The 19,574-nt window shown below is 40.8% G+C and overlaps 1 protein-coding gene across 6 annotated transcripts in view; it reads right to left on the reverse strand.

Moving 5' to 3' along the window:
* LOC125452648 (signal-induced proliferation-associated 1-like protein 2) overlaps nucleotides 1-19,574 on the reverse strand; it is a 548,569-nt gene that overhangs the window by 143,752 nt on the left and 385,243 nt on the right. For all 6 annotated transcript variants that reach the window (XM_059645560.1, XM_059645563.1, XM_059645558.1 and 3 more), the window contains one exon: nucleotides 13,753-14,010. In XM_059645560.1, the coding sequence (XP_059501543.1) occupies nucleotides 13,753-14,010 (258 nt within the window). The remainder of the gene's footprint in view (nucleotides 1-13,752; nucleotides 14,011-19,574) is intronic.

The following is a 19,574-nucleotide window of genomic DNA, read 5'->3' on the forward strand; positions in this document are numbered from 1 at the left end:
TTAGAAAAACAACAATGATAGGACATTGTATAGTTATGAAAGTAGAAATGTATTGCAGCAGCCTCAGAAATGATTCCAAGAATGGCAAGTTGCCAGGGTTCACACTTTCACAGAGCAGTTGCAGGACATTGTGGAAGGAGGGTGAACAGCGAGAGGTTGTGATCCATATTGACATCAAGGACATTGACTTTTAAGGAGCTATTATAGAGACTAACACACAGAATCTTAAAGCTAGCAATCTCCAGATTACATCCAGCTCCACATGCTAGTGTGCATGAAAATAGTATGGTTACAAAGTTGGCTCACCAATTGGAATTATAAAAGTTTTTTGAAAGATTGGAGTAAAGTATACAGTGGCATTCCCTAGGGAACAATACAAGAATAATTGTTTTCCTTAATAAATATTACTGATATAAACTTGGGTGCACAGGAAACAACGTCAAATCAGATGGCACAAAACTTGAATTACAGTGAACTGCGAGGAGCATAGTGAAAGATTTCAAGAGGCAGGCTGGTAGAATAACAAAGATGTGGCAGATGCAATTCGACACAGAACTGCAAAGTAATACAGTTATTGGGAATAATTAGCAATGCTAATCAAAATTAAGCAGTGCAATCTAAAGGAAGTGCATAAAGAAATTTGGGGGTATTCGTGCATATCAGTGTAGGTGATTGGGCAGGTCAAAAAGGTATACAGGATGCTGAGCTTTAGTAGCAGAGTATATAGAAGCAGCAAGATTACGATGAATCTTTATAGAGCACTGCTTTGATCTCAACTGAACTATTAGCTTTTAAATGGGTACGACATAAACCCTGGAGGGGAGAACAGTACTAGGAGAGGATAGGGAATGGAACTAACTAAATTGCTCTTGCATCGATTTGATAGGCTGAATGGTCTTCTTTAACTGTAACCATTCTACAATTCTAAAATTAGACATTCACTTCAGAGTAAAATATAGGCACCTCAAAACTATAAAGAACAATTCCTGAAATACAAACGTAGCCCACAAGAGACTGATATAAATGGCCTTCTGACTTCAATATGTTGGAACATTGATGTGTACACTTTGTAAGTACAGGTCGGAAGCTGGTCATGCACAACTGAGAATAATTAGGTCACATTTTAAAAATATCCTCTAACACATGTTCACTACTTATACATAGAAACCAATGGACTGAGTCCTGTTCAGAGTAGTGGTTGCATCTGCATGTTCATTGCTCATTTCAATGGAAGTACTAAATATTGACACAGCTCTTTCTCAAAGCTCACAATAAAAATATTCCTCTGAACGGAATGCACGTTATAATTAATTACTCAATAATTTCCCACTCTTTAAATTTCTTCCACAATTAATAAGGTTTTCCATCTGATACAGAGTCAGACTCAGTCTGAAACTACAGAGGATAGGGATGTAATCAATGAAGAAGATTTGGACGAAGATATGAACCAAAAGAACTGTGGATGCTGGAAATCAGGAACAAAAACAAAGTTGCTGGAAAAGCGCAGCATCTGTGAAAGAGAAAACAGAGTTAATGTTTCGGGTCTGGTGACCCTTCCTCAGACCCTTCCCCAGCATGAAGATATGGATGTCAGAATGCAGTTCTTTTCTTCCTTCATTAGTCAAAATTTAGCAGTATATTTTAATTGGGCAAGAGTCTGCGCCCTAGTCAATTTTGACCCACATCACAGCATATTTCATATGGAATGAAATTATAATTGATATAAATAGGGCAAGTGTTATGAACTACTGCACTGGACAGTGCGTCAGAGCAGGCCTAGACAGAATTAATAATAAACTGGTCATCCACCTGCACTCAAAAACTGGCTAGTATATTGGGTGTTATATCATCTAAGAATGAGATATTATCAATTTCTAGTTGATATCATCCATAGCTCAGTGGGTAATACTTCTATCTCTTAATAAGGAGGCTGTGGGTTACTAGAGTAACATTACTGAGGGAGGTCTGCCCTGACAGAGGTGCTGTCTCCAGAATGAAACATTAAATAGTGACCCCATCCACTTATTGAAGAAACAGAAATTGCTGGAAAAAGTCAACAGGACTGGAAACCATTGTGGGAAGAAAGCAACGTTAATTTTTCAAGTCCAGTCGTTGCTCATTTGCTTTCTGAGATCGATGTAAAAGATGGAATGAAAAGATCAAGGGCATTCTCTACTGTGTCTTGGCCAATATTTATCACTCAATCAAGATTAACAAAAAATGACTATTAAAGCATGATCATAGTGTTGTTTGCTGGAGATTTCTGTGTGCAAATTGATTTCTGTGCACACTTCGCTGGTCACAAAGCAGTTCACAACATCCTGATATTGTAAAAGTCATGAAAGTTGTGAAGGTCCTTCTTTCCTTAATATAAGCAATTCAGTTCCTACTGTTACAATCCTCAAGGAAGTGGTTTCTAGTTAATATAGCATAACTGCAGTGTTAGGGATAAAATAAGCAAAAACCATGTATGCTTTGAAGGACAATGTAATAGCTCTGTTGCTTGGCTTGTGTAATACTGTTTAGCTCAACAGTCTTCAATCTAGTCACTGGTGAGTTTGCCATTTGTAATAATCACAAATCGTTATGTACAAATATTTTTGAAGTCGAATGAAGAAAGAAATACAGCAGCCAGTTCTGAAATCAGATATAAATGAAAAGGCTTGGCTGTTTTGAAAATAACATTTCTGCAAGCATATCGCAAACACATCTCAATTATTTTCTTCACTTCCCAAAGAAACAAATTCCATGTCTGCCTTGCAGCAGATGGTCTAATCCTATTAATAGAAAAGTAAATTGCATCTCTCTGTGTCACTGATCAGACAAATTCAGAATTCCAATATGAAACCTGATACACAATGCTTCAGGCAAGAGACCTTTGGAATGCTAATAGCCCCAGGGAACTGATGTAACCCAAAGCATTGGAGGAACTTTCAAGGTCAAGGAAGGAAAGAATGATTAAATCGTCAATATATTACTGCTTCGATTTTGCAAACCCTAGCTTGTAGTCAGGAAATGGCTAATCCTCAGGTCTCAGGACTAGTCTACATGAGAAGATGAAGTTGCGTCTAAATTAGCAACTGATGTTTCATCTAAACTCCTACTCTGTTACTTCTTTTATACAACCATGATACTGTGTCAAAGCAAAAGGAAGAAAACAAAGGAAACAAAGGGAAAGACAGGTGGAAAAGAATCAAAAGAACGAAAAACAGGGCAGAAAGAAAATACCTTAATTTATAAGCCAGTCTTCATGACCTCAGGATGTTCCAAAGCATCTGAAGGCCAATTAAGTATTTTTTTAGTGTAGTTACTACTGTCATAGAATGCACAACAGTGAACATAAACGCCACAACATCCCACATACAGCAATGCAATAATGATTAGATAATGACCAGCGGGAGCAGGAAGGTCCTGGTTTAATGCCTCATTTGAAAGTCAACACCTCAGGTATTGCAGCACTCCCTCAGCAGGGCACTTGGAATGTCAGCCTAAATTACTTGCTCAAATCTCTGAAGTGGAAGATGAGGAGAAGAAAATGATGCAGTGGTCTTGTCTGGGCAAATGATAATAAGTAGCCCGGCGAAACGATGTAAAAACAAGTGACAATTTTTTAGGATGAAACACACAGCTAGAAGATTAAAATAAAAACCTTGTTGATCTTGGCAATTGCTGGAATAAAGGGACTTTCATAAAAACAAGTTTTAAATAAATCAGGAAATGCTGTAAACACTCAATAGATCAGGCAGCATCTGTTGATAAAAAGAATTAGGTTAAAGCTACAGACCTTTGACAAATTTAGGGAAATCCCTCCCCATTTTCACATTGCATTATTTTCTGGTATGGTAAGGGAGAATCAAACTGGCAGAAAACCTGAATTTTGCAGGGCCATCTGAAATTAGTGAAGATTTCATTGAACACATTTTCAATGTTCTAAGGTACTTAGCCTGCAGTGTGGTAACAATTTAACTGAAAATGCATAACCGCTTCTGAAGGACAGCTAAGGTCTTTTTTTCAGTCATGAACTGAAGTGATTTACATCCCCAGTCCTTTAACAATATATTTTTTTAAAAAGCACAAATTACAGTTAGAATAAAAGAAATTGCTGCTGGGGTGCATTAACTAATAGACCATCTTGCATGGCTTAGAGAAAGTTATTCATGATCTGTCCCTACAGTTTTAATAGACTTCATTGTTGACATTTGTCAAAGTGGTTATTAAAGTTAAGTCATCATGAATGCTTGCTGTATTTCAAAAGCTCCAAAACCATTTATCTCAACAAGGGGCTGAGTTCACATTTTAAGAAGCTCTTAAGGTTCTTTAACTCTTATAGAATTGTATGTCTTGGATGTGGTTAGTGAATAATTGTTTGTTTTATAACAGTTTGATTATTTCAGTGGATTTAAATTTTTTGATGAGTTTCACGATTGAGAGTTTTTTTCAGTATCAAATGTGTATAGGGGTTCCCCTAAATTGGTAGGAGGTTTCACAGAAGTGGTACAGCAGGTTTAAGGGGCATGGAGGTGGCATAGGGACGAGTGAAGAGGTTTAACAATCAAAATGGGCCTTCTAACCAGTCATTCATCCATCACTATGGTTATTTAAGAACATACAAATTTGAGTAGGCGTCGGAGATGCTCTGCCATTTATTAATATCATTGCTGATCTGATTGTCATCTCAATTTCATACTTCCAACTACTCCATTAAAATTTGACACCGTTAATTGTTAAGAATTTATGTCTTCCTTAAAATTATTCAATGACCCTACTGCACAGCTCTCTGGGAGAAAGAGTTACAAAGATTATTTTCAGTAAAAAAAATTCTCCTCACCTTAGTCTTAAACAGTAGATCCTTTATTTTTAAACTATAACCCACATTCCCAGTATTTCCGTCAAGAGGAAACATACTTTCTGCATTCACCTTGTCAAATTCTAACAGGATTTTATATGTTTCAATGAGATCATCTCTCATTCTTCTAAACTCCAGTGGATACTGGTGTGGCCCACTGTTTTGTGAGGCTGAAGGTATCTAATGGGTTCTTTAGGGTCAGATCAATTGATTACAAGCTGACATGCTCTTTCCTATACAGAAAATTTATGAGCTAAATCTACGTAATATATTTTAGAGATATATGCAAACTAATGAGTGAATCTCACATTGCCTTCTCTGTACTGGGGACTTTGGGAATGATGGCACTTGGACCTTTCTCTCAGATTCCATGGCACTAGTCTCGCGAGCCCAAGCCCAATGGTGAAATCCCATGATTCCAGTATCACAAACCCAGTTTGATGGGGCAAGTCCCTGATATTAAACTAACTATATCCCTTTGCAGACTCCAGTTTCTCTTCAAAACTTATCTTCCTATCTATTTTTGTATCATCCCAAAATTTAGCAAACATACATTTGGTCTCTTCATCCAAGTAATTAATATAAATTATTGTTTCTGAGATAGTAGGCCATATTGCATTCCTCTGTTACCTCTCCAGAAAAAAAAATATGGTGGGCAAGGGCCCTGTTAAAGGGGAAGGGCAGGTTACTGAAGTGTGGGTTAAGTGAATTGGCCATACTAAATTACCTTTAGGTGTCCAGGGGTGTGCAGGGCAGGTGGGTTAGCCATTGGAAATGCAGGGTTACAGGGATGGGATCTCTTTGGAGGGTCAGTATAGACTCAATGGGCTGGATGATCTGTTTCCACACTGTAGGGATTCTGTGGAATTAAAAAGTTACTGACTTATGTTTTCAGGTTCTGGACCAATAGTTCTGTTTGATAACCTGTTCTGATGACAGTTCATCAATCTGAAATGTAAACAGTTTCTTTCTACAAAATGGCTGCCTGATGTGTTGTGTGTTTCTAAAATGTTTTGTTTTTTACAGTACTTAGATGATAATTTCATGGAAACCAGTTTTAAAAGTTAAAACCTTGATGATTAATTATTAGATTCTCAAAGTAACTTCTAATTAGTATCAACTTCACATTGTAACGACACACATTTTGCCAGTGCTTTAGTTTTACAACCTTATTGTTTCTACATTCCTGTTTCTAAGCATGATAGACAATAATTACAGCAATGCTGCTGAATGATAGAGTGGCAATTCCTGGGTACCACACTTCTTTATTTTCTGACTGAACATTAAAATATTTCTTATTTAAAATTAATGCACAATTAGTGCCAAACTTGAATACTAATAACTTTAAGGCATTCCCACGCCGCACTTTCATTTCAGTATATCTGTTGCTAAGTTGCTTTGTTAAACTCTTTGCAGATAGCTGAATTTTGGAAAAAAAAATGCTGCATTGTTATATGCATCAGGTTCATAAATCTGTTGTATTACTGGTGAACAGGATTGCTAGAATTGGTATCTGCCTTGTTCATTGTGGTAAAACATTCTGGTTCAAGTCAAAAGTTGTAGGTTGTAACCCCAATCTACAGTCTGAAGTGTATAATAAGCTGGGCCAATAATTCAATTATGTGCGAGTGATGCACTATCAGGCATGGTGTCTTGTTACCTATCTCGACTTCCAAGAGGCCTTTGATACAGTGCCTCACGGGAGGCTGCTGAGCAAGGTGAGGGCCCATGGTGTTCCAGGTGAGCTACTGGCTTGGATTGAGGATTGGCTGTCTGACAGAAGGCAGAGAGTTGGGATAAAAGGCTCTTTTTCGGAATGGCAACCGGTGACGAGTGGTGTCCCGCAAGGTTCAGTGTTGGGGCCGCAGCTGTTCACCTTGTATATTAATGATCTGGATGAAGGGACTGGGGGCATTCTGGCGAAGTTTGCCAATGATACAAAGATAGGTGGACAGGCAGGTAGAACTGAGGAGGTGTGGAAGCTGCAGAAAGATTTAGACAGTTTAGGAGAGGGGTCCAGGAAATGGCTGATGAAATTCAATGTGAGTAAATGTGAAGTTTTGCATTTTGGAAAAAAGAATACAGACATGGACTATTTTCTAAATGGTGAGAAAATTCATAAAGCAGAAGTACAAAGGGATCTGGGAGTGTTGGTCCAGGATTCTCTAAAGGTTAACTTGCAGGTAGAGTCCGTGATTAAGAAAGCGAACGTAATATTGCCGTTTATCTCAAGAGGCTTGAAATATAAAAGCAGCGATGTGCTTCTGAGGCTTTATAAAGCTCTAGTTAGGCCCCATTTAGAATACCGTGTCCAATTTTGGGCCCCACACCTCAGGAAGGGCATACTAGCCCTGGAGCGTGTCCAGCGGAGATTCACACGGATGATCCCTGGAATGGTAGCTTTAACGTGTGATGAACAGCTAAGGATCCTGGGACTGTACTCATTAGAGTTTAGAAGGTTGAGGGGAGAGCTAATAGAAACTTACAAGATAATGTATGGTTTAGAAGGGGTGGACGCTAAGAAGTTGTTTCCGTTTGTCGGGGAGACTAGAACCCGTGGGCACAGCCCTAAAATTAGAGGGAGTAAATTTAAAACTGAAATGAGACGACATTTCTTCAGCCAGAGAGTGGTGGGCTTATGGAATTCATTGCCGCAGAGTGCAACGGAGGCCAGGACATTGGATGCCTTCAAGGCAGAGATCGACAAATTCTTGATCTCAGAAGGAATCAAGGGCTACGGGGAGCGTGCAGGGAAGAGGAGTTGAAATGCCCATCAGCCATGATTTAAGTGGCAGAGTGAACTTGATGGGCCGAGTGGCCCTACTTCCACTCCTATGTCTTATGGTCTTTCAGATGAGATATTAAACTGAAATTCCATTTTCCACCAGAGATAAATGGAAAGATCCTAAAGCATCACCCAGTATCTTAGTCAATGTTTAACCATCAATCAACATCACAAATACAAGACATCTGGTCAATAATGCATTGCAGTCTTCCATAATGTCAGCTTAGGCTCAAAATACCTCAACCACTTTGGTAGTATTCATTATAATACCCTTTCCTGCTAACCTATAGTCTTCACCGGCTTTCCCCTTCTTCTAGAATAAACAATCACAGCCTGTATTAGGAAGACCATTTGCAGAGTACCATCTCACCACAGTATAGTGCGATATATTAATCAAACCATGAACAAACTATTCTAAAGAAAGGTCACTGGACTCAAAACATTAATTCTGCTTTGTCTCTGCAGATGCTGCCAGGTCTGCTGAGTTTCTCTAGCAATTTCTGTTTTTGTGGTCCCACTGGACTGCTTCAATATCTGCAGCCATTTGGTCGGGCTTCTTGGTCTTGCATGTAGTTTCCTCCTCATTTTCTTTGGTGATATCTGTGTTCAGCCTATGTGAGAAACTTTGGTAAAATTATGATTCAAAGAAATATTACCATCACTCCCATTTCTTCTCATTTTCAATAATTTATCCTCTTTTTCAAATTTAAAACCTATGTACCACTGTTGATGGCTATAGTTGTGAAGCAATGGAAAGCAAAGATTAATTTCCACTTTGAAGACATGTCTTTAAATCTTTTGTAAAGTCTTTCTATGTTTATATCCAGGTACTCTTGCTGTGCATTGTACACTTTACATTAATTATGGCCACAGAAATGATACTGCTGGTTAAGCAATTTCTTCAAGCTACAGAAAGCAACTATTTAGTCTATTCATTCCTATTTTTTAAAACTACTATGTTGCACATTAATATCAAAACAAGGATAGCAGAAATTCATTGTTCAACAGCATATTTCGGACCTGGTAATGCCATGCTGGTCTTAGGCCAAGATGAGTGGGAGCTATGATACTTATGAGAAAATGGATTCAGGCTACAGGATGTTGCAAGTGCCCAGTGTAATTTACTTGGGTGAGTCAGCAAACTGCTGTACAAGACCAAAAAGAATTTTGTGCTACTCCCATTGCATCAGATTTTCCTTCTACCCATGCCAGATATTTGGAATCCTAATATTATTTCATCAAATCTTAAAAATGGGAAACTGAAGTTCTGCATCAATACAGTGGAGTAGGAGATCAGTTTTCTGAAGAGGGGTCAAGGCCCGAAACATCAGCCTTCCTGCTCCTCTGATGTTGCTTGTCCTGTTGTGTTAATTCAGCTCTACACCTTGTTATCTCAGCCAAATGTTTAATTAGTTTTGTTTGTAAAGCCAGCATTTGTCCCCCAGGACTAGTTGTCCTTGAGAAGGGGGTGGTGAATGGGCTGCTTGAATTGCTGCACTCCGTTTGGTGTTCCCAAGACCCTCCTTAAATATTCGCCCTCCTGGGGACTTGTGGGACTTCAGAGTATTAAAGTCAAATAAATCTTTAACTCTATTCTCAATGTCAGAAATGATTTGAAATGCTGACCATCAATGGTATTATCATATTCAGTACATGTAAGACTTGACATATGCTAATGTCTGGGTGGGAGTATCACGTTACAACAAAATTACCATTACACGTTGAAGAACAATCCCCATGTCACTACTCTCTGGTTGTACCTCAGATGCCATCATATCACTTAATTCAACGCACGATACCTCTACTATTTCTGTACTCAGTCAATCTGCTCTTACACTTTAGAAAGAAAAGCATATAGACACTGATCTAGTACAGCTTGGATCTGGAGGAACACAACATCAGAGGAGCAGGAAAGTTGACGTTTCGGGTTTACACCCTTTTCTTTTTGTGAAAATTTTGATTCCATATAGCAGCACGGCGGCTCAATGGTTAATGCTGCTGTTTCATAATGCCAGGGCCCTGGTTAGATTCCAGCCTCAGGTGACTGTCTCTGTGGTTTGCACGTTCTTCCTGTGTCTGCATGGATTTCTGCCAGATGCTCTAGTTTCTCCCACAGTACTAAGGTGTGCAGGTTATTTGAATTGGCCATGCTACATCGTCCCATATTATCCAGGGATGTGCCAGTGAGGTGAGTTAGCTAATGGTAAATGTGGAATTACAGGGTTTGGGTGGAACAGTTGTTGAAGGATCGGTGCAGATCTGATGGGCTGAATGGCCTCTTTCTGCACTGTAGTGATTCTGTAATTCTATATTGTAGGGCTATGAGCAAAGATGAATGGGATAGCTGTCTCAAAGTGGTGACACAGCCACTGCAGGTAGAATGGTCTCCTCTGTGCACCAGATTTTGTAGTAAACTTCAGGACCCTGATGTCAGAACTAAATGCAGCCCCACGCCTCCCAGTAGCAAGGACTGGCACAGTAATCCACCACAAAGTGGCCTCATAATTTGACACCAGCTGGGGTGCCTTCACAGCCTCAGCAGGAGAAATGAGCATGGCTGAGGCAAATCAAGATTGCGTGGGCACTGAAACATGGGGGCATCCTTGAAGAGCTTGCAGCTTTCTTTAACAAGCATGAAGCCTCTGGCTCTGAGCTCTGCTGCAGGAGGAGACCATTTTCAATGAGCCAGTGGCCTCTCACAAGCTGGTGAGCCCCTTGCTAATGGCAAAATGCCAATGCGACCATCAAATCACTCCAAACATAACTGGCTGTCCATCACTAGGAAGCAAGCAGTTGATTCCCAACCTACCTTGAGTAGCAATGCATCCTTTTTTTAACTGAGACTTAGGTTATGTCTGAAAATCATCTTCTTGGTGAAGCATACATTCATCACGTCTATTTGCTGAAAAGCCATGCTAAGTTTTTGGTACATTAAAGTGCTGTGTAAATTCAAGGTGATGCAAATAAGTGTCAATATTCTATAACTTCAATCAAATAAAATTCTCATTTTCATGTTGGGTAGCAGCTGCATATACATTTTCCCACTGATCTGCTGCATTTCAATCAACTTTTCCTACCAACTGATGCTCTACTCCAATACTGAATTCTGAGCTGATAGCTCTCCCACTTAACTTCAGCCAATAGCTTGAGGTCAACACTCTTTGATGTTGCTTTTAAATCTGCTCACCAGCATGAACTGTTGCTAAATCAACGGTTGGGGTCTGGATTCTTCACAAAAGACTAACATTTCAAAGCAATGCCGCAAGAATGGCAGACACCAATTTATGAATGCTGCACACCGGCACATCAGCTGTCATTTCAGCAAATGAACGAAAGGTGATCAGCTGCTTCAAAATTAAAAGTTACATAGCACCCAAAAGCTGAATCAAGCCCTTGCCCTGCACCAACCCCACAGATGTTTGTTGGATCATGTTGTTACAATTCAAGCATTTTGGTGTCTCATGTTCTGACAGTGACCACACTGCAAGAAGCACTTATAATTGGGTTTAAAGTGATTTAGTAAATCCTGAAGATGCAGTATATACATGAGTTCTTTTCGTCCTGCCAACAGCAGCATTTCTGATTGTTTTATGTTGTTATTTGAGACGAGCCAGGAGGAGACATGAGAAGTCTTTGGCAGGTAAAATCAAGGAAAATCCTAAAGGCTTCTATAAGTATGTCAGGAATAAAAGAATGACTAGAGTAAGATTAGGGACAGTCAAAGATAGTAGTAGGAAGTTGTGCGTGGGGTCTGAAGAGATAGGAGAGGAGCTAAATGAATACTTTTCGTCAGTATTCACATAGGAGAAAGACAATGTTGTTGAGGAGAATACTGCGATACAGGCTATTAGACTAGACAGGATTCAGGTTCATAAGGAGGAGGTGTTAGCAATTCCAGAAAGTGTGAAAATAGATAAGTCCCCTGGGCAGAATGGGATTTATCCTAGGATTCTCTGGGAAGCTAGGTAGGAGATTGCCGAGCCTTTGTCTTTGATCTTTATGTCATCATTGTCTACAGGAATAGTGCCAGAAGTCTGGAGGATAGCAAATGTTCACCCCTTGTTCTAGAAGGGGAGTAGAGACAACCCTGGTAATTATAGGGCAGTGAGCCTTACTTTGGTTGTGGGTAAAGTGTTGGAGAGGATTATAAGAGATAGGATTTATAATCATCTAGAAGGGAATATTTTGATTAGGGATAGTCAACACGGTTTTGTGAAGGGTAGGTCGTGCCTCACAGACCTTATTGAGTTCTTTGAGAAGATGACCAAATAGGTGGATGAGAGTAAAGCGGTTGATGTGGTATATATGGATTTCAGTAAAGCGTTTGATAAGGTTCCCCATGGTAGGCTTTTGCAGAAAATACGGAAGCATGGGATTGAGGGTGATTTAGCGGTTTGGATCAGAAATTGGCTAGCCGTAAGAAGACAGACGGTGGTGGTTGATGGGAAATGTTCATCCTGGAGTTCAGTGACTAGTGGTGTACTGCAAGGATCTGTTTTGGGGCCACTGCTGTTTGTCATTTTTATAAATGACCTGGATGAGGGCGTAGAAGGATGGGTTAGTAAATTTGTAGATGACACCAAAGTCAGTGGAGTGTGGATAGTGTGGAAGGATGTTGCAGGTTACAAAGGGACATGGATAAGCTGCAGAGCTAGGCTGAGAGGTGGCAAATGGAGTTTAATGTGGAAAAAAATATGTGAGGTGATTCACTTTGGAAGGAGTAACAGGAATACAGAGTACTGGGCTAATGGTAAGGTTCTTGGTAGTATGGATGAGCAGAGAGATCTCGCTGTCCATGTACGTAGATCCCGGAAAGTCGACACCCAGGTTGATAGGGTGTTAAGAAGGCGTACGGTGTGTTAGATTTTATTGGTAGCGGGATTGCGTTTCGGAACCATGAGGTCATGCTGCAGCTGTACAAAACTCTTGTGCGGCTGCACTTGGAGTATTGCATACAGTTCTGGTTGCCGCATTATAGGAAGGATGTGGAAGCATTGGAAAGGGTGTGAGGAGATTTACCAAGATGTTGCCTGGTACGGATGGAAGGTCTTATGAGGAAAGGCTGAGGGACTTGAGGTTGTTTTCGTTAGAGAGAAGAAGGTTAAGAGGCGACTTAATAGAGACATACAAGATGATCAGAGGATTAGATAGGATGGACAGTGACGGCCTTTTTCCTCAGATGGTGATGGCTAGCACGAGGAGACATAGCTTTAAATTGAGGGGTGATAGATATAGGACAGATGTCACAGTAGGTTCTTTATTCAGAGAGTACTAAGGGTGTGGAATGCCCTACCTGCAACAGTAGAAGACTCGCCAACTTTAAGGGCATTTAAATGGTCATTGGATAAACACATGGATGATAATGGAAAAGTGTAGGTTAGATGGGCTTCAGATTGGTTTCACAGGTCAGCGCAACATTGAGGGCCGAAGGGCCTGTACTGCACTGTAATGTTCTATGTTCAATGTTCCACTATCAAGAAAATACCTGCCCCAAGTAGACAGTGGCTGATTTTATTGCCTGTATCAACTCTAAAGAAGGGAATTCAGACTCCTATTAGCTGGAAGAAAATGGCATGGAAGAGAGGAAAGGCAGCATTGAGGACAGGATTCTGGCCAATAGCAAATTTTCAGCTCAAATCTCCAAACTGCTCAATTAGTGTGTGTGGTACTGATACGTCCAAACTTGCACCTCTCATCTTACCATGCCCTGATGAACAGCATACATTGTTCATTTTAGAAATATACTAGCTGGATAAATGTTTACGCTTGCAGGCTCACAACAAGCATAACCATAAATAATATACAAAATATGTGAGAACACCAAGGTCTTCAATGGAATACGAAGAGCTAAATAAATCATCAGTGCAATTTCTGTCAAGATTTACCTATGCAACCCCCACAAGCTGCACTGCAATTGGACAGTTCACAGCTGTTTCTCCTTCAGATAACAGTCATTTCAGTTTAGGAGCAATGCCGTATTAAATCTTCCCTTTAAAAACAGTATTCAGTCTTTCACATTGTGTATAATTAGGAGGTAAGTATTATTGCAACCGTTTGGTGTTGACAATTGGATTTCAGAGGCAAAATTTCAGCAAGTAATAGAAATTAAAGAGACTATTACCTCACACCATCTGGCAGCTTTCTGTCAAAAGATGTACTGCGAGGGATAGCTGAGCGAACCTGCTGTAACATTTGCTGTGATGGAAGCCTATCACCTGCTCCCTGTATTGGGGAGCACCGAGAGAGCGGCTGCCCTGCTGGCGTGGCCACTCGGTGCCAAGTAGTGTTTCTTCTGAACGGGGTTTTGAATTCGCAAGGAGTGCCTTCATTGTCCACTTTGTATTCAACCACCGGTATCCTGTACAGCTCGGAACAGCCTCTGCCCAAAAGAACAGTTGGTTTGTTAAATTGAGAGCACAATAACCTTAAGTACAGAACCCAAACTCTCACCCCATCAGACACAAGAAAAAAAAAGTCAAAGAAATAAATAATTAAATTTGAAATACAGTCATCCAACCAGGGTGACATTGGCTTTCATGACAAAGGCAGCATTTCTCTCTACTCCTACCAGATGCAGCTTACTGGTCTGACTATAATGCAGAGGTAAGTGCTGCTAGCAGATTTAATCCCTTGAATAATGCACAATAAAGGCATCACATACTAGACAGACTGTGGGGCTTAACTCAGTTGGCTAAATTGTTCATTTATGATGCAATGTGACACCAACAACACTGTTCAATTCAAGCACCAGCTGAGGTTATCATGATGGTTCTGTCTTGTCCAGTTTGCCCCTTGTTTGAGGTGTGGTGATCTTCAAGTTAAATGTACCACCAGTTGTCTCTCTCTAATTACATAGCAGCCCTCCGGAACGATGGTGGCTTTACCTTTACTGTTCTAGAACAGATATGAAGACTTTCTGTGGAGTCTGGGAATGAGATTGGCCCTAATTTAAAGCCTACATTTTTCAGGCTCACTGAAACATCTTCAAGGTGGATGATGGTGGAGTGTGGATTGTGGGAAGGAATAAAAATGATATATGTGACACGTATGGCAGCAATTAAAGCTTGATTATACCACAGCTACTGTACAGTCATCATTTCAGCACACGCAAAACAATGAATATTCCTCCCAACTATAAAACAGTATCCCCTCACACATGTGAGAACGAGAACGGTATGCCACGTGTTCCAGGTTTAGAAAGACTTGTTTCAGGAGCACAGTTCATTTTCGCCAGTACTTCGTCCACTGTTACATCAACAGGTCTTGATATTGTTCCTGGAGTTTGCAAACCACAGTCAGTTCCTGGAAAAGTGGGGCAGATTTGGATATGACTCATTTTATTCTCCTGACACACCTACGCTAGTATCAATAGAGATAACAAGGTGTAAAGCTGGATGAACACAGCAGGCCAAGCAGCATCTGAGGAGCAGGAAGGCTGACATTTTGGACCTAGGTCTAGGCCCGAAATGTCAGCTTTCCTGATCCTCTGATGTTGCTTGGCCTGCTGTGTTCATCCAGCTCTGCACCTTGTTATTTCAGATTCTCCAGCATCTGCTGTTCCTACTATCTCTGGTATCAAGAGATTTCATTTACAAACAATAAAAAAATAAGTTACCAAACTGTGATTGCCAAAGCTTAAAAGGTCTTTTTGGAAAAATCAAACTATTCAAATGTGTGTTATAAACAAACATGGAGCCTGGAAGGCAATTCACAAGTGGCAGCTGTGCAAAAAGAATGTGAACCCAACTGTTAGCAAAGAAGTGCCAATCTGCTTTGTAAACACTATGTTTCCACAAAAACCCTTGTCCACGGTACAAAGCTACCACATAAGTGAACGCAATCTTTATATACAAGAAACCATAATTTCACTGCTCCAAATTGAAACAAATAATCTCTTAATATCTAACTTCATTGAATGATCCAGCACAGCTGGAAGTTATTCAATTCATCGGCTAATGTCGGTCTTTGAACAAACTAATAAATTAGTCTCACATTCCCACTTACTCCCACCACTCTTCAGAACTAAAACAACATGACTATTTCTCTGGATGAAACAATTAGTAATAACAACACAGCTAAGAGTAAGTTGAGAAATATTGAGAAACAAGCAGATCCTATTTTCCAGATGAATTTCCCATCACCCCACTCTAACCAGGCTGCAATTTTATGGTGGGACAAGCATGGCCTAAGGTGGCCCATCCACCTACCATCTAGTACTGATTGAGGCCTTCCTTTATTGGACAATTGATGATCCACTTGAGGGCAATTTTCTACCGAGCCTCATTCTGCAGAACTAGCTGAGGATAAGGGGTTACTTTGGGGTGGCACGGTGGCTCAGTAATTAACACTGTTGCCTCACAGCACCAGGAACCCGGGTTCAATCCCACCCTCGGGCGACTGTCTGTGTGGAGTTTGCACATTCTCCCCATGTCTATGTGGGTCCCCTCTGGGTGCACCGGTTTCCCCCCACAGTCCAAAGATGTGCAGGCTTGGTGGATTTGCCATGCTAAATTGCCTGTAGTGTTCAGGGATGTGTAGATTGGGTGGGTTATAGGGGAATGGGTCTGGGTGGGATGCTCTAAGGGTCTGTGTAGACTTGTTGGGCTGAAGGGCCTGTTTCCACACTGTAGGGATTCTAAGAATTAATATTTTGGTAAGCTGTCTATTCAAGCTTCAGACATGGAGGAAATGGCACCTCCCTCAAAGGGTATCTTGCAACATTGCACTCCTGCATCTCAAGGTCATGTGCCATTCAGGTGGCAATAAATTTCTAGCTACTTTGTTCTCTCCCTTTGTAACACTGAATAGTTTGATTTAATCACCATGTAATTTCCTTTAGTCTAAAACCACATCTTAAAATGAAAACAGCAAATTCTAGATATTCTTAGCTGGTTTGACTGTATCTATGGAAAGAGAAAGTGAGTTAGTGTTTCAACTTGGTGACCCATAGGATTGGGGAATACTTAGAGGTTAAACTACTTTGAAACTAGGCAGGCTAAAGGGAAAAAGGGAGATAATGATAAGAAGGTCTGTGATAGGGTGGAAGGTAAATAAATTATATGGTAAAAGGGATGATGGTGTAAACTGAAAAGACATCCAGTCTCTCTATACTGCCAACAGAATTGTCTGAGAGGTTGCACATTCTTTCTTGAACAGAAGTCTAACTAGACCTTGTACTGTATGGTTGAACCAGTTTTCCCATTAAGCAGCTTCTCTGTTAACTCCACCCATCTCCAAATAAGATCTATTCAGAGATAGTAGGAACAGCCAATGCTGGAGAATCTGTCATGACAAGGCGCACAGCTGGATTAACACAGCAGGCCAAGCAGCATCAGAGGAGCAGGAAAGCTGACGTTTCAGATCTACCCGAAATGTCAGCTTTCCTGCTCCTCTGATGCTGCTTGGCCTGCTGTGCTCATCCAGCTCTACACCTCATTATTCCAAATACGATCCTTTGCTTTTGGAATCTCTACCGATCCTAACTATGGCTTTCTTCTTATAGAACATGATGCACGTGCTTCGCACCACTGCCTCAGCTCTCCTCATTCATCTCCTTTTCCCAGAACACTGACTGTATTATTGATGTTTCTGGTCTTGATTCGGATTGTCAACTTTATAGCCTATCTAATTTCCACCTAAACTTCACCTTCACTTGGCCATTCTCCAACTAATCTATTCCTCATATTCTGTGCCTCCAACTCCAGGATACATATCAAAAAATATTCACAATGAACCTTCCAATTTCCACAGTTAACTTGACTGCACCTCCTCATAACTGCTTCTTATAAAGGTTCTGTTTCCAGCTTCTGTATCACAGTCACAGCAGTTCAGACAACGAAACCTTCATATCAGAGCTTCCAATATGTCATCCTTTTTCTGAACCCGGGCTTCCCCGCGTCCATTCCTTTACCACACTTCTGTTCCCAACCATTTCATTCCTCCTGAGCCATATTGGAACTTCTCCTTGGTCACAGTTTTCATCCTACCAGCCCTGTATTCAATGGATCATGCCCTGCCAATTTTGCTATCATTACATAGATACCATCACCAAACACACCTTCTCCATACAGCCTCCTAAAATAAACACGCATAGGCAAACATAAGCTACCCTACAACCAATGGGCCACATGAAAGAATAACGGCAGCTAAAGGAAAATTCCAAGCCATTTTGTAAGTATATTAAGAGTAAAAGTGCAGATCTTATTAAGGGACACAATGTTAATTTGTACATAGGCCAAGAGGACATAGGGTATGTTTTTAAGTGAATACATTGTTCATCAGAGAGAGAGAAATTGTGGTAAAGAAATCAGAGGGAAGGACTGTCATATACTTAAAGAAATTAGCATAGACAGAAAGGAGGTTCTATGTGGCCTAACAGGCTTAAAATAGATAAATTAGGTTAGATTCCCTACAGTGTGGAAACAGGCCCTTTGGCCCAAACAAGTCCACACCGCCCTTTGCAGCATCCCACCCAGACCCATCCCCCTGTAACCCACACACCCCCAAACACTACAGGGAATTTGCATGGCCAATCTACCTAGCCTGCACATCTTTGGACTGTGGGAGGAAACCGGAGCACCCAGAGGAAACCCACGCAGACACGGGGAGTATGTGCAAACTCCACACTGACAGTCGCCCGAGGCTGGAATCGAACCTGGGTCCCTGGTGCTGTGAGGCTGCAGTGCTAACCACTGAGCCACCGTGTCGCCCTTCATCTCTGATGAAATGTGTCCCAGGCTGTCCAGTAAGGCAAGAAAAGAAATAGCATAGGCGCTGTCAATAATCTTCAATTTCTCCTTGGCCACAGGAGAGGTGCCAGCAGACTGGAGGACAGCCAGTGTGATACTGTTGTTCAAGAGGGAGCAGGGACAAACCAGCGCAATCAAGCCACACAGGCCCAAAACTGATCATTCTAAATTGACCCACAACTAGAAAAATTAGACCTGACAGAAAATTGGCCAAACAAAACTGTTCAGCAGCCATTGACAATCAGCTATCGAGGACAGTGGAAGCCAAGGTCAATGGGGTCTCAGAAGTTATGAGGGAACCAGCTACATCCAGCCCATGGCTTCTGCATTGGAGAAGTATCGATCAAACTTTCTTGCACCCCGACTTCCAGCCTGAGGATGTGCACTTTCCACCTCCCCAGCACAAAGGCCATGAACAAGGGGCAAGGGGGATTAAATTCACTTAATCTTGCTCATGTACTGGCAATCCTATTTTTCATCTTAAATCCTTTTCATTGCTTACGACCGTAAAGCCACAGGGAGCATTTTAAAAAGGAAATGTTAGGTGTATTCTTCTTTAGCTTTAATATAGCCTTATCTAAACTACAAATATGCAGACACTGTGTGTTGTTAAACCACAGAGCTCAAACTCCTAGGGCTCCATACCATCACTGAAAATATGGTGAAATAGTTTCTCATTTCCTAGTCTGGGCCACCTTCAGTGCCTCTAATCCCAGAGTTGTGGTCATTTATAAAAATGATGTGAAAAATCATCCTGTTTTTGGAAGAGGAAGTAAGGATATGGGAAGTGGGATGATTGGGCTCAAGAATTATTGTAGCCACTTTCCTGAAAATGAGTGAATGCTTCAGTCACCAACTACAATTAAGGTGCCAGCTCTATCTCCTCAACTCTACATCCATGTAAAAACATGAGAAAACTATTCGGCCCTCAAAGTCATTCCACCATTGAAGGAATCGTGGCTGATCTTTATCTTGGTTACATCTACCTATCTTCCATAGCCCTTAATGCCCTAACAAAAATATGTCAATCGCCATCTTTAAATGTTCAAATAACTCCCAACCTCAACTGTCTTTGGAAGTGAGAGTTTCAGCATTCTTCAACCTTTTCTTAGCTTTAATTTTAAGCTTATATCCCCTTCATTCTTGATTGGGCTTCAGAGCAAACAGGTCCTTTCCATCAACTTTGTTGATTTAC

The sequence above is a fragment of the Stegostoma tigrinum genome, chromosome 4 (genome assembly GCF_030684315.1).
Source record: "Stegostoma tigrinum isolate sSteTig4 chromosome 4, sSteTig4.hap1, whole genome shotgun sequence".
NCBI lineage: Eukaryota > Metazoa > Chordata > Chondrichthyes > Orectolobiformes > Stegostomatidae > Stegostoma > Stegostoma tigrinum.